A 12738-nucleotide genomic window follows, 5' to 3' on the forward strand; every position below is an offset into this window, starting at 1 on the left:
CATATATTTGCATATAAATGTCTGCTTAGTTTTGTATAAATATCTGCAGAGTGGAAAACTAAATGCAGTCCATTTTTGAATGAACAACCTTGACCAATAAAGCTTATTCTGATGAACAGCAACTGACAGAAAAAAGCAATCACATATTGATCACTGTTATGCAACAAGACACAATCGCAGAAGAAGTGAGCACAACATAATCACCACCTCTAAATTAGTGTCTGCATTAAGCAAACTCAGGGATTCTGCACCCAGATCTTCTGAAAACAACTAAAGTTTGTCTATTCTAATTTTTGTCTCTTGGTGTTTCTGACAAACGCATCACGTTACAAGATGCATCTGCAAGGATCAGGTGACAGATTGTACCAATTGGTGTGCATGCATCCAGTTAAAGCTGCCAGTGTGCATTTCAGTTACCTGGCAACCTCTTTGAGAAAGTTGTAACTAGAGTCAGGCATGGGAAACATACGGTAGCAGCTGGCAAAATAACTACACATTCCGGTGATATGAAACGTCATCATTGGTCCAGTGGGCAGCAGTTTCTCATCATGTTCAAATGTCCCTAAAATGATGGTTTGATTTTGCCCCATATAGTATTTCATTTTTTATATATAGTTGTCTTGTAGGACAGTAGAGACAGAGAGAGTTGCTTCCTTCTTACCATCAACACTGAAGTTCTAACAGCCTCAGAGACGCTCTGCCTGAGCTCCGCCGCCGTCCCAGGCTTATTGAGCCCCCTGGTAAACTTCCTCGGCTCAGGTGGAGCAGAAGCCATTGCGCAGTCCAACTTTCATCGGGCAGCCAGGTGCTGAGAGGAGCAGAGTAATGCCGAGGTGTCAGTGGGAACGCCTATCTTATAGTAATACTGCTTTACAATGTCATTGTACCTGAGTGAAACTTCAAAGTTCCGTCGCTCATCGCGAACGCCGCGGCTCACGAGCCCCGGGGACAACTCCGCCAAAGTGTGACGCCCATTTCTCTGTGTATTGGTATCCAATTGGACAGCACCGAAAACCAAGGCACCCATCATGTCTCCAGCCCACATCCTATGATTTATTTTCGAAGTTTTTATTCGGCTTCCTTACATCTCTCTTTAATTTGCGTTTTAGTTGCTTTATGTCTGAATTTCTGATGTGACACAGTGAGCTTTCATGAGTTCAAAACATTGAAATCCGCTCAGTTACGCGTTGATCTCAACATACCGCAGTCCGATATCGCCACCTGCTGGAACATGGATGTAACTACAGAGGGGTATAAATGTTGCGACAAATATGTCCGTCATATTCTGAGTGGAAACCAATATCAGTATTTTTGGAAAAACAGATTAATTAAAATATAAATGAGAAAATTAAATAAAAACTATATGAAACACAATGTGCCTATAATGGACCTAAGCTTTTCTCATATTCCTAATGAAAAACAGCCAATCTCTATATTTGATGATAGTTACAGTCATCACTGAACTCTACATACTAAAGCAATATGTTTTGATTAAAAAAAAATGTGTAAAAGAAAAAAACTTAGTCGTGTATTTCAGTTGTTAATTATTACTTTTGGAGTAATAATAATGATCATTTTAATAATATAATATTATAACAATTGTACCTGATAAATCCAGCTTGTTTGGAATTTATTATCAAGAAATATTGCTAGGACAAAGGAAAAATCGACGAATTACAAATGTTCTTACAATAGCAGCAATTTCCTTACAAATTATACAAAGTAACGATGGTGTTATTGCACAGACACAAAGTCAATTATTTGAGGTACATCCATCCCTGTTGTCTCTAGACATTTTGTTGATGTCATGTTTTTAGAGAAAAATACTATAAAATAAATTTTGTAACAAATGTTTTATTTTTATTATGCTCCTTGCTGTTAATAAGTTATCAATAAAAACACACTTTGCTCACTTTTACAGTATGTGGTTTAACCACAAAGAGGCAGTAAAGTATCACTATTTTAACATCTGTTTGGTGCCTTCACTGTCATGATGCATTATTTATGTGCAGCAGTTTTCAACCACCCCCTCATTTCTTTATGATATATATATCAAATGAGCCAGACTTTCTTCAAAGTGCTCCCTTCTTTTTAATGATAAATGTTGATTTTTCTGCTCCGTCTTTGTGGTTGGCCATTTATTATTAATTTGTCTATTTCTTGAGCTAACACTAACTTATAAGATTTGTTTAAGCACTAGAAATGCTCTATAGTCAAGAAATACTAGTTTAACTTGTATTTTTAATCTGCATTAAAACTGACAGCCTGTAGAAAGAACACAATTTACTAAAGCTTCTCTTTTTGAATTGATGTTTTTGGCCCATTAAAAATGACATTTCTGAAGGGAAACCAACATGGCGCATAAGCCTGAACACAACATTAGGATGAGGCAGGGTGGTGCCAGCATTATGCTGTGGGTCTGCTTTTGTCCGGCAGGGTCAGGTTTACAAAACAAACAAACAAACCATTTGTGACCTGCTTTCAATTTCTAAATAATGCACCACTTTATGTTGTTTTATGTCAGCTGTAATTCTAGTATTTTACATTATTATTGTAACGTTACAACACGTCAAAAAAGTTAAAGAGACATGAATACATCACAGAGCATCATTGTTCCATTCTAATTTTATAGCTAAATGCTTCTGTGGGCTTGAATCAGTTTCAGGACCAAAACGCGGTTAAAAAGTCAACAAATCGCGGCAGAGAATGACACAAAGAGCACAGATGCAGTACATTTGTCCCCGATGTTGTATCCACTGTCTGCGGCAGAGCGGCGCTGCACCACCCTCTCTCTCCTGGCTGGCTGTGTGGGACCGTCCGCAGCAGTAACTTAAAACCCAGAGACGAGTGGTCCAGACGAGCCCGCAAACGAGGCGTTCCCAGCCACCTTGGCCAGACCGAGAGATATCCATCGCCTCCGTCCGCCATCTCTCTGCGCTGGGGGGCAACGATCCGTCCACCGCTCACCATAGGCGCCTGTGACTCGTGTGTTGTTTTTATGTTTTCCCGACTGGAAAACGACACTGGACGCACAGAACTAACTGGCTAGCTCTGTAGCTAGCATCAGTTAGCTTGGATAGCAATCAGCTTTAAACGTACCAGATTTAAATGTGGGGTCTTTTTTGTAATTTTACTGACTTTCGAGAAGAGAATGTGGATATATTTTAAAACTGCTTTTGATTAGAATATGTATTTTACCGTGTTTATTATTTTCGCGATATTTAGCAGCTTTGCTTAAGTTTTGTAGCACCAGCCAGACTGTCGCCTCGGGCAGCTAGCATGTTAGCTGCTGGACACAGACGCCGTTTTCCGGACACTCACAGATGGAAGATCCGCCGTACAAGATAGCTGCACGGCTTATCTGTCTGCTTCGCAACGGGCTCCAAAGCGGGACTACTTCACTTCCTTTTGTTTATCATTGTTAATCCACGGACACCAGCAACAAGAACAACAACAGCAAATCTTTTTTTTCTTTCTTTCTTTTTTTTTTTTTTTTTTTTTTTTTTGCATTATTTCTCAATGTGTTGTGCTGTACTATCTGGGAGATCAGTTCAAGTTATTGGGCTGACTTTTGAGGAAATACGTGGAGAAACTGAGTAGAAGTTGTAGCAGAGGACCAAAAGAAGTACAGCACGCCTCGGAGGAGACCAAGTAACGATACCAAAGTACCCTGTGAGCCGAGCCGCAATGAAATCTATGGCAAGATCTGCGTTTTGCTTTGCGATCTTCCTGACTTCTGTGGCTGGTGAGTGGCGTGAATTGATTTTTGTTGATGAAAATGTTCTCATGGTGAACATTTTATGCTCTCCTTTAGCCATAGTCTGTCCCACAAAGTCTTCGTTTGTTGTAAATGATCCATATGTTGTTTAAGAGGCTGAGTCTGAACCTTTTTGCGTGATTATTTCTTCAGGGGCGGTCCAGACATTTTTGGGGACCTGAGCAGCCATATTGATGCACAAAATTAACTTAGGTGTTTGTATAACAAACAGTAAAACATGATTGTAGTGTTGGTATCCTTGAAGGATGTGTGCGTCTTTGATTTAGCTGAACAAATTGTTGGAGGGTATCGTAGCAGAATAAATAAAGATCTGGTCCATGCCAATGTATTCAGCGGCACTCCTGTTCAGTTTCTGCTGATTTTACATATTTCATTGGGTTATAAACTACAATCAGCAGAGTAGGTTGCCATGATTTTTAATAGTTCCTGACTTTACTTGACCTACATTAGCTTCAGTCTCAGTCCTTAAAAATTTAAAAGTTGGTCATTTTCCCTGTTAAGGTCACAAATTGGAGATAATATCGACTTATATGTTGTTGTAGATAGATTCTCTATTATTATGAATTCCGCTTACACACAAGTGTGGGGTTTTTTTTTGTTTGTTTGTTTGTTTTTGCTACTCCAGCTTTGCTCACTGTAATTGTCATTGTTTATGGAGGGAAGGGAGTGAGAGCAAAGTTGTGTGCCAACTTGGGACACTAAAACTAACTAAGTTTAGTTCAAATAATTATTTTTTGATCATTTATGCTGAAATAGGGACAATTTTTAAAACCCTGGCTTTTATCAGAGACATTCAAAAGTCAAATCAGTTTTCCAAAGCGTGAACGCATCATACTGAAGCACTGCCAGCTTGCACTAATTACAACACTCTTCGGTGTGGCTGCTGTTACTAAGAGATGATGCGAAATTTGCCGTTTTCAGTATCCGTAAAGTGTTTCAGTGGTTTTAGAGAAGGCACAGAGATGTAAGGACCTATTTAAAATCAAACAGTGTTCTCTATGAGATATCTGTGGTTTATTTAAGCCATGGTAGGATTTCATTTGAATTACCACAATACTGTGAAATTGCTCAGTTTAATCCTTTCTGAACGTTCAGCCTTGTTCTGTTGTGGATTATGTAAGCATTACCATTGAGTTAAGGATCTACATTCTCAAAAATATACACAGGGACCATCATTTTAGTAATGCTAGCCATTGTATTGGTTAATATGAAATGCAAAAGAGTTTAAAATGCCAACGATGTAATCACTGGCAATTATTCTACCCAAATTGTTGTAAAAGGTCAAAGCTTTACAAAAACAAGAAATTGGAAGTTATTGGCAAAACTCCGATTTGTGCATCTCTATTCTAATTTTAAAATATCCAATTTATTTAGACCGTTAACTAGGAGCTAATATTGCTATCTTGAGCAAGTCATAGATGTAGGGGAAGTTACAGCATGTTTTAACAGACGGACTTCACGAAAAATTACATCTATGGCATTTGTTTGAGCACTGATGTTCGCCTCCTGCTGGCCTGGAGCTGTAAGCGCCTGCTTAGTTTGCTTAAGCCTCCGACCAGCTGTGCATTGAGAGAATCTTCTGTCCTGCCTAAATTCACACACACTGCCTCTGTTGTCTGTCAGTTGCGTTTCAAACAACAACAACAACAAAAACTTATAACCCTTTTCAGTCTCTCTGTGTGCAAAAGGCCTGGAAGAAAATGCAGCCCAGCACGCGCAGTCCCCGCCTGCCAACTCATGCCATGTGTTTGAGACCTCGGAGTTGAAGCCAGGCTTCTGTGAAACCTTGAGCACGATAAGATAGTAGCAGACAGAGGAACAGTAGAATGTGTGGGAAGAAAAGATGGGTAGCTGAGGTGAAAAAAGTTCAGCCAGGTGGCGGGAGTCGCTGCCAAAAAAGATCTCTTTGGAGCATACGTTGCTTCATCCCTCGATTCATAGGCATAGAGTTGTCAGAAACTATATCTGTTATTTTTATTATTTGAAGCGGTTAGTGTTTGGAGATTGTTCTCAGAATTTTCCTGCAACCAAAAATTAATTGTATTTTCTCAATATTTTAATTGATACACCAACATAGAGTAGGTATCGTAGTGATAGGAGGTTGAATATGAAAGCATACCACACTTTTTATATTTTTATCAATAAATATGTTGGAAAATAATATAACATTTCTACCTGCTTCACAAATGTGAGACACTTTCTGTTGGTCTAGCACATAAAATCCCAATAAAATAGATTCAATCCTGTAGTTGAACTGTGACAAAATGTGGGGAAGTTGAAGCCCTGTAAGTATGTTTGCAAACCTGTGTGTGTTCAAGCTCGTTATACTCAGAATCCAATGTGTGGTTGTTTGGCCAAAGGGCATTAAAAAAAGTGTTTTATATTCAGGAAAGCTGCTGTGCAGGAGAAGTGGCTCACAGGCTGGGTGCAGTTCTTGCTCTTATCTTGTTCAAGAACTCTTCAGAGTGATTCTGAACCGATCGCAAGTAACGGCTTGCAGTGCTTCAGCTTATAAATTGGACATGTAGATAAACGGCACCAGTGTGTGGATAATTCCCTTGCTAAACTGGTATTAAATTTCATCCCAGCCATAGTTAAAATGCAGAAAGTTATCAGTAATCTTTCATAAACATCTGTTTCCTTCCTTCCATGTGCTTTGCATTTAACCTGTTTGCAGCCGACGTTGGTTTGGTTGGGCTAATGCTACATGTCCCATGGGACTAATTAGTGTGTTGGTGTTCCCGAATTGGGAAGCGGTTCCAAACAAATCTCAAACCTTCTGGCGCTACTTTTAGATTCTCCTCAGTTTCAGAACAACTTGTAGCAAATTCCTACTACAGTTCACATTGAAGTACTTCTCTGATACAGAAGTTTAGTGGTTATAATTCTAGTCAAAATGCTGCACATTTTTTTTTTAAATGGCACATTTTCATCTACACATCTAACAAGACTGCATTATTGGCCATACATACTTCTATTTTAGCCAAACAGATCTCTAATTTCTCCCTGAACAATGTAGTTCTTCTTATTTTTTTATTTTTTTTACCCTTAGCAGTGATGTCAACATCAAAAAAAAGAAGACCATGGCTGGTCCTACGAAGGAGACTTAATGCTTTCTTTGGTATGCAATGTTGGCCTTCCATGGAGGTAAACAAAAGAGTAGTAAGCCTACTCTTACTAATGAATGGCTTTCAAAAGACTAGAGATGCACCAAATCTCTCTTTTTTCCACTTCCCATACCGGAAGTGGCAAACACTTCTGGTATGGGAATCAGCCGTTACGATTCAGCAACAGAAAAATAACCGAGTCGACTTAAAATGTTTCCTGTTCTTCAAAGTGCAGACATAAATGTACTGAATTACAAATTTCTTTCATAACTCTGCACAATTACAGCACACTTAAATACACCAATGTCCTCACAAGCTTGCTCAAACATGTAAAGTCAACAGAATTTTAATTTGTTCAGTCAGAAATAAAGCAGCCAATGTAAAATAAATAAACTGAAACTGACGAGAGCAATAGGTTGACTATCTTGTTCAAACATGCAAAAAAAAAAAAAAACTAACAAACCTTTCAGAAAGTGCAATCGGGAATTCAAGATGAATGATAAAGCCTGACGTCGCTCAGAGGACAAAGCAAAGAATTAAACTAGAATTCTAGATTTTTTTTATTTTTTTTATTTCCCAATACTGGGTTTGATAAGATATTAATATCAGATCAGTGCATCTCTACAAAAGACAGATTTCAGCTACAAACTGCAGTTATCCCATAGAAACAGAGATACAGCCATTATAAACTTACAAACTGGTATTTCAATACCTGAAGCAAATCAATGTGGACACAGAATATGAGAGATTATGATCTGTTAGTATTTGAAACTATACATTGACATTCAAGAGGGGAGCAGCGTGGCTGCAGCTTGTAGGCTCGGTTGCTGCTGGAATGAGAGATCATTTGGTCTCACCTTAGTTAGAGTTGTGAGCTGTGGCGAACGCAGCGATTTATACAATGGAACAGTGTTCAGTGAGCGTTCTGCGACGGCCAAAAGGAGAAATTAAGCGGATGTTTCAGAAAAACAAAAGGTGCAGCCTTGAGATGGTAACTCAGAGTGACAGCCTATGATTAGCACAGAGCGTTCTCCTTGACCAGCAGAGACAATGAGTCTGGAGTTCTAAAAAAAAAAAAAAAAAAAGTGTTGAGGATTTTCGCAGACAGAATCTTTGCAGGGTAGCCGCAGGGATTTCAGTCGATATTGGGCTTTTTAAAAATCACGTCTGCCAACTCGGTAATTGCTGCTCTTCTCTGTTGCCATCCTTTTACATCACGAACCGTGGATGTTGCTATGTGCTTCAGCTTTGCAAAGGCTCTCACAGAAGACATCCAGAAAACAGTAACTCTCAGCTGTAAGAATGTGGGAATGGACTAAAATTATATTGCATTGTCAATAAAAAAATATATTGAGAATCTGCTTGAAGAATAGGGTAGATTCATTATGGGCTTGTATTAGATTCTCAAGAAATGATGTATGATATGGTCTCTTTAAAACAGACAACAATTATTCCTTTTGTATAGCTGCTAAAACAACATTGATCATTACATCTATAATAATGTAGTAATTATTATTTTGATGTTGCTGCCTAGCAGACATGTTTCTCTATTTTCAGAGCCTTAAGGGTGATGAGGTGTGGCTCCATTAATTTTACATTTTGACACTCCATTTTTTTTTTTTTTTTTGGAAACGTGGGCTACTCCGTTGCTTACTCAGTTATCTCATGAGGCAGATCTTAAACCATAATTCATAGTGATTTAGAACCTGAAACTTTATAACTTTGGTGTACTTTAACAACGGAAATCAACCCAGATCTAGCTGGGAATTAGCCGGGGTTTCCTCCTAAGTAGCATTGTCTTTTAGATGTATGTTAACTCTTGAAGCTCGTTGTGAACAACAGGGTTTCTGTTGTATCATAGGCACGACTGGTTACGTTTTTGTAAGAGGAGATATTTGCATTAGGCCTATTTAATATTTAAAAAGACGTAATCTGCAATTATGTCACGGTGACTATGATATGACTCGGAATAAGTGAACAAATATTTAAATAAGCCTCTCTACTTTTCATGTCTTTCTGGTTTGGGTTTGTGAAAATATAGAACTCAGACTATCCAGCTACTTAAAAAAAATGCTAATTTTTACAATTTAACAATGTGGTTTTATTGGTGAAGTTACATTTGTGTACATCTTTCGGCAATAAAACAACTTAATTAGTTTCTTAATTACTTTGCCAACACATCTTAAAATATGCTGCAGTAATAAAAGAACAAGCATTAGTAAATGTATGTCTGGGATTATTTAATTTGATAATATTTGTTACATCACGGTTTTTGCTATATTGATATTGCAGTAATGGTAATTTTACAGTCTTATGAAACCCTATCAAACACCCTTCCTTCAGCTGATGAATAGTGCACAGCAACATGTGGGGTGAGTTAGTTTTTTCTTAAGACTGAAAAACGAGTGTAAAAGCTTTATGTCAGCCTCACGATGAAAAGTGTGCTGCTTGGAGCAGCAGGTGGGGGAGGGGACGTCATGAGATACAATCAAAGACAATGCCAGTTAATTTAGCGTTTTCTCTGCCATCTCAAGGACTTTAAACTAAAGGTATGACAGAATATGAATGCGCAACTTTTTAAAACTTGGCATTCCTTGACATGGCCACTGACGTACCAAAAGTTTCATTGTATACATTAGTCAAAATATGTAATTCTGGGAGTCACTAATATTCTTAAGAGATTTTTTGGTTCTGATCCATCACTCTTCTTTTAGCATTGTGAGTTTCATTGGAAATAATACTCTCTCTCCCAGAAAAGGAGAAACCCCCATCACACCAGACAGCCACAGGCCTCGCTGGTTTTACATTGTTTTGTGGTGAAAATAAGCCTATCAAGCTACTGTATGGCAAGACAAGTCCATACTTGTAACTAATTTCTTCAACAAGGAAATGATGTTATAAACACAGCCTAAATGGAGGTACAGCCTAAAACCAGACTTCCTTGCTTATATAATCCGAGATTATGCATCCCCCCATGGAGTGAGAGCAAACACCACTTGTCGTGACCGTTTTCATGACATATTTGGGAAAGTTAAGGTATACAGGGATAATAGAAGGAGGAGTGTGGGTGGGGATTTTGGTGTAACTGTGTGGTGGTCAATAATGGTGGCCTCCCAGCTTTCAGGGGAGTATAAACCAAGGATTAGCATAACTGTACCAGACTCAGACAGACACAGACTGAGCGGTGGTGTTATCGGGGGGGTCATTGCAGAGCACCAGATGGAACAGATTAAAGCCCCCTCGCTCCATCTTTAAACTTAACCTGAGGACTTGGAAAATCAGGGGTGTCAGCAAATGCCAATCCGATTCATCCTACCTCACCAAACAAGCCGTGCACCCAAACAACAGCAGCAGACATGGCTCACACAGGTACAAGTGCTTCTCAGAAGATTTTCTTCACCCTAAGCGTTTTGTGCTAATGAAAACACGCTACATTTGGGAGAAGACAGTCTAGGGCAGTTCTGCCTGGAGAGAGGCGAGGGCGTTGAAAAGCACCGATACATTCTGATGGGGAGTCAGTGCTTGGCTTTGAAAAGCCTGCATGCCTGCTTGAGGCAATGACTGTGCATGCACAGATGCATGAGCCCAGCTTTCAGCCAAGAAAGACTGCTGTTTTCCCCACTTCCCTTCTCCTGTTTCTGGCTTTAATCGCGTACAAGAACTTAAACGTGTGCAGAGAGAGCAGCCAACACATCCTCGTGCCTTATAATCAAGTTTCAGACCGCCTTGTCTTGCGTCGCTTTTGCGTTGGCAGCGGGGAGGGGAGGAGAGGGAGAGATTAGATCGCTGTTGTTTTTTAGCAGCAAAGCCGAGGGAAGGGGTAGCGCAAGGGGAGCTGGGAGGGTGCACTGAAGGCCAGTTGGGGGAGGAGGGAGAGATTAGCAAATAACTGGGCCATGGGTAAACACTCAGCAGTGCCCGCCGTCATCCAATGGAGAGCCTCGGAGCAGAAAACTACTCTGTAGTCTTTTGATATGACTATCCTCTCTCTTTCTGTCTCTCATCTTCCTCGCTCCACTGGCCTTGCTTGCATACTGTGACCCACAATCCATTGCTGCAGCAGGAGCCAAAATTACATGATGAGCTCCACAGAGCAGTGCCCGAAACAGGGCCTGTCATGCTGAATAAGAGATGAACGTAGAGATTGGCATCCAAACAGAAACGGTTCTAAAAACATTGGATTAGGATCAGTGAGCTGCAGACGAGTCGGTAAGAAGTGACAATAGACGCCTCCCTTGGCCGAGACTACACATAGCGGGGTTCCTAAGCAGACTGGAGCTGGGTTTTAGTATTTATCAGACCTGGATAAGTGGGAGAAACTAAAGTTTAGGGGAAAGACGGGATGCAAGATCCGTCCTTCCTTCCTTTCCTGTAAGCTTCCATCATATATATAATAAACTTGTTTTCTTGTGTACTTTCTTTCTTCTGTCCTTCCTTGTACCTTCTTTCATCACTTTTCTCACTTCTTGTCTGATCTCCCTGTCTTATTTCCTTCATTCATTCAGTCATTCCTTGTCCTTTATTCCTTACCTTACTTTGTTCCATATGTTTCTTGTGTCCTTCCTGCTTTTTACTTTCCTTCCACTCATCTTTTCTTCTTTATTTACTTATGCCCTTTCTTTCTTTTCTTCATTGTACCCTTCCCTTCTTTCCTAATAATTTCTTATGTCCTCCCTTTCTTCCTGTCTCTCTTGGGTCTGAAATCATCTGGAATTTTTAAATAAAGTATATTTCAACCCTAAATAAGAAAAGGTCACGTTGATTTGGTTTGAGTTTCATTCTCCTTTTTCATGAACGTTAACTTTGTATAACAAGCTAATGTATTCTAATCAATATTAAAATAAACATACTCATTCTTTTAATCATCCCATTCATTGTAATCTGTTACTTACTGATCTATGCATTGATGGTGGAATCAAAACAACATAAAACCCAAAAAATATCCACATCCAGTTGAGTTGCCCGATGTGGGAAGGACTATCCGCTTTTAGTTTTATATCTTGATTACAACAAGGTTTTGGTATAAGGACCTCAGGGCTCGAGTTGAAGAATCTGACTTTAGTAATTTAGTAGTAAATTAGCAACTGAAGTCAAACATGAAAAGTTCCTTACAATAATCTGAGATCAAATGATGGCATCAGCAATAATAGTTAGACTCGGTTGGTTTGAGTAACCTTTTAGAGACAAGCACCTAAATGTAATGATGCATTCATGTTCAAATGATCACTTTGGTTTTGATTTTGTTGTGATTGTTGTTTTTGGGGGGAAGCTAGTGGGGGGTTGCAGCATTACATTACTGTGTTTTGTTATTTGTGTATTGGTTTGATTCTTAGTGTCTTTAGCTTTACATTCAGTAGATCCATCTGCATTGCCTGCTCTTGATTAGACATACCTGGTTTTACTACTAAGAAATAGTAAGTAGTAAGAAATTGGATATTTTTGTATTCCTCTTGATCCTTCTGGTACCTGCCACCATGTCTGTTTGCTAGTCCTTCTGTTGCCTCGCCTGTCATTAGCCCCGCTGCTGTTATTCAGTTCCCCTTGTGTCTCCTGCTGGAATTTTATAGTTCCTTTCTGAGTAAATATCTGCTTCAACCTAAGGCGTACATTCTCCAGTCTGCGCCAGGATCCAACTTCACCACACCTCTATCCACATTGTTTTAGCAGTCTGAATGGGAAGCTGTCGTAAAGGTTTTCTTCCCACTTATTTTTTTTTCACCGTGACACAAACATAATTGAGCAGGAGCAAGTAGCATGCACACATCTAGAATTGTGAGTTCTAGATGTGTGCATGTTTCTCCTAAAACATTTATTGTGTATCTCGTGATGCCAAAGCAGAAATCCTCCACATTC

General features: G+C 39.4%; 2 protein-coding genes across 2 annotated transcripts in view; one reads left to right on the forward strand and one right to left on the reverse strand.

The window, feature by feature from the left end:
• Window positions 1-1994, reverse strand: part of LOC106933582 (dedicator of cytokinesis protein 9-like) — a 47318-nt gene extending 45324 nt beyond the window's left edge. Inside the window, exon 1 of the mRNA XM_088014559.1 lies at window positions 662-1994. Coding sequence (XP_087870685.1) covers window positions 662-775 — 114 coding nt within the window. The 5' untranslated portion in view covers window positions 776-1994. The remainder of the gene's footprint in view (window positions 1-661) is intronic.
• A 696-nt stretch (window positions 1995-2690) lies between these two features.
• LOC106933583 (bone morphogenetic protein receptor type-2) overlaps window positions 2691-12738 on the forward strand; it is a 32435-nt gene continuing 22387 nt past the window's right edge. Inside the window, exon 1 of the mRNA XM_015012926.2 lies at window positions 2691-3745. Within this exon, the coding sequence (XP_014868412.2) occupies window positions 3688-3745 (58 nt within the window). The 5' untranslated portion in view covers window positions 2691-3687. The remainder of the gene's footprint in view (window positions 3746-12738) is intronic.

This window comes from Poecilia mexicana, unplaced genomic scaffold, assembly GCF_051168715.1.
Source record: "Poecilia mexicana isolate PSO_F unplaced genomic scaffold, ASM5116871v1 scaffold_2, whole genome shotgun sequence".
Classification (NCBI taxonomy): Eukaryota; Metazoa; Chordata; class Actinopteri; order Cyprinodontiformes; family Poeciliidae; genus Poecilia; species Poecilia mexicana.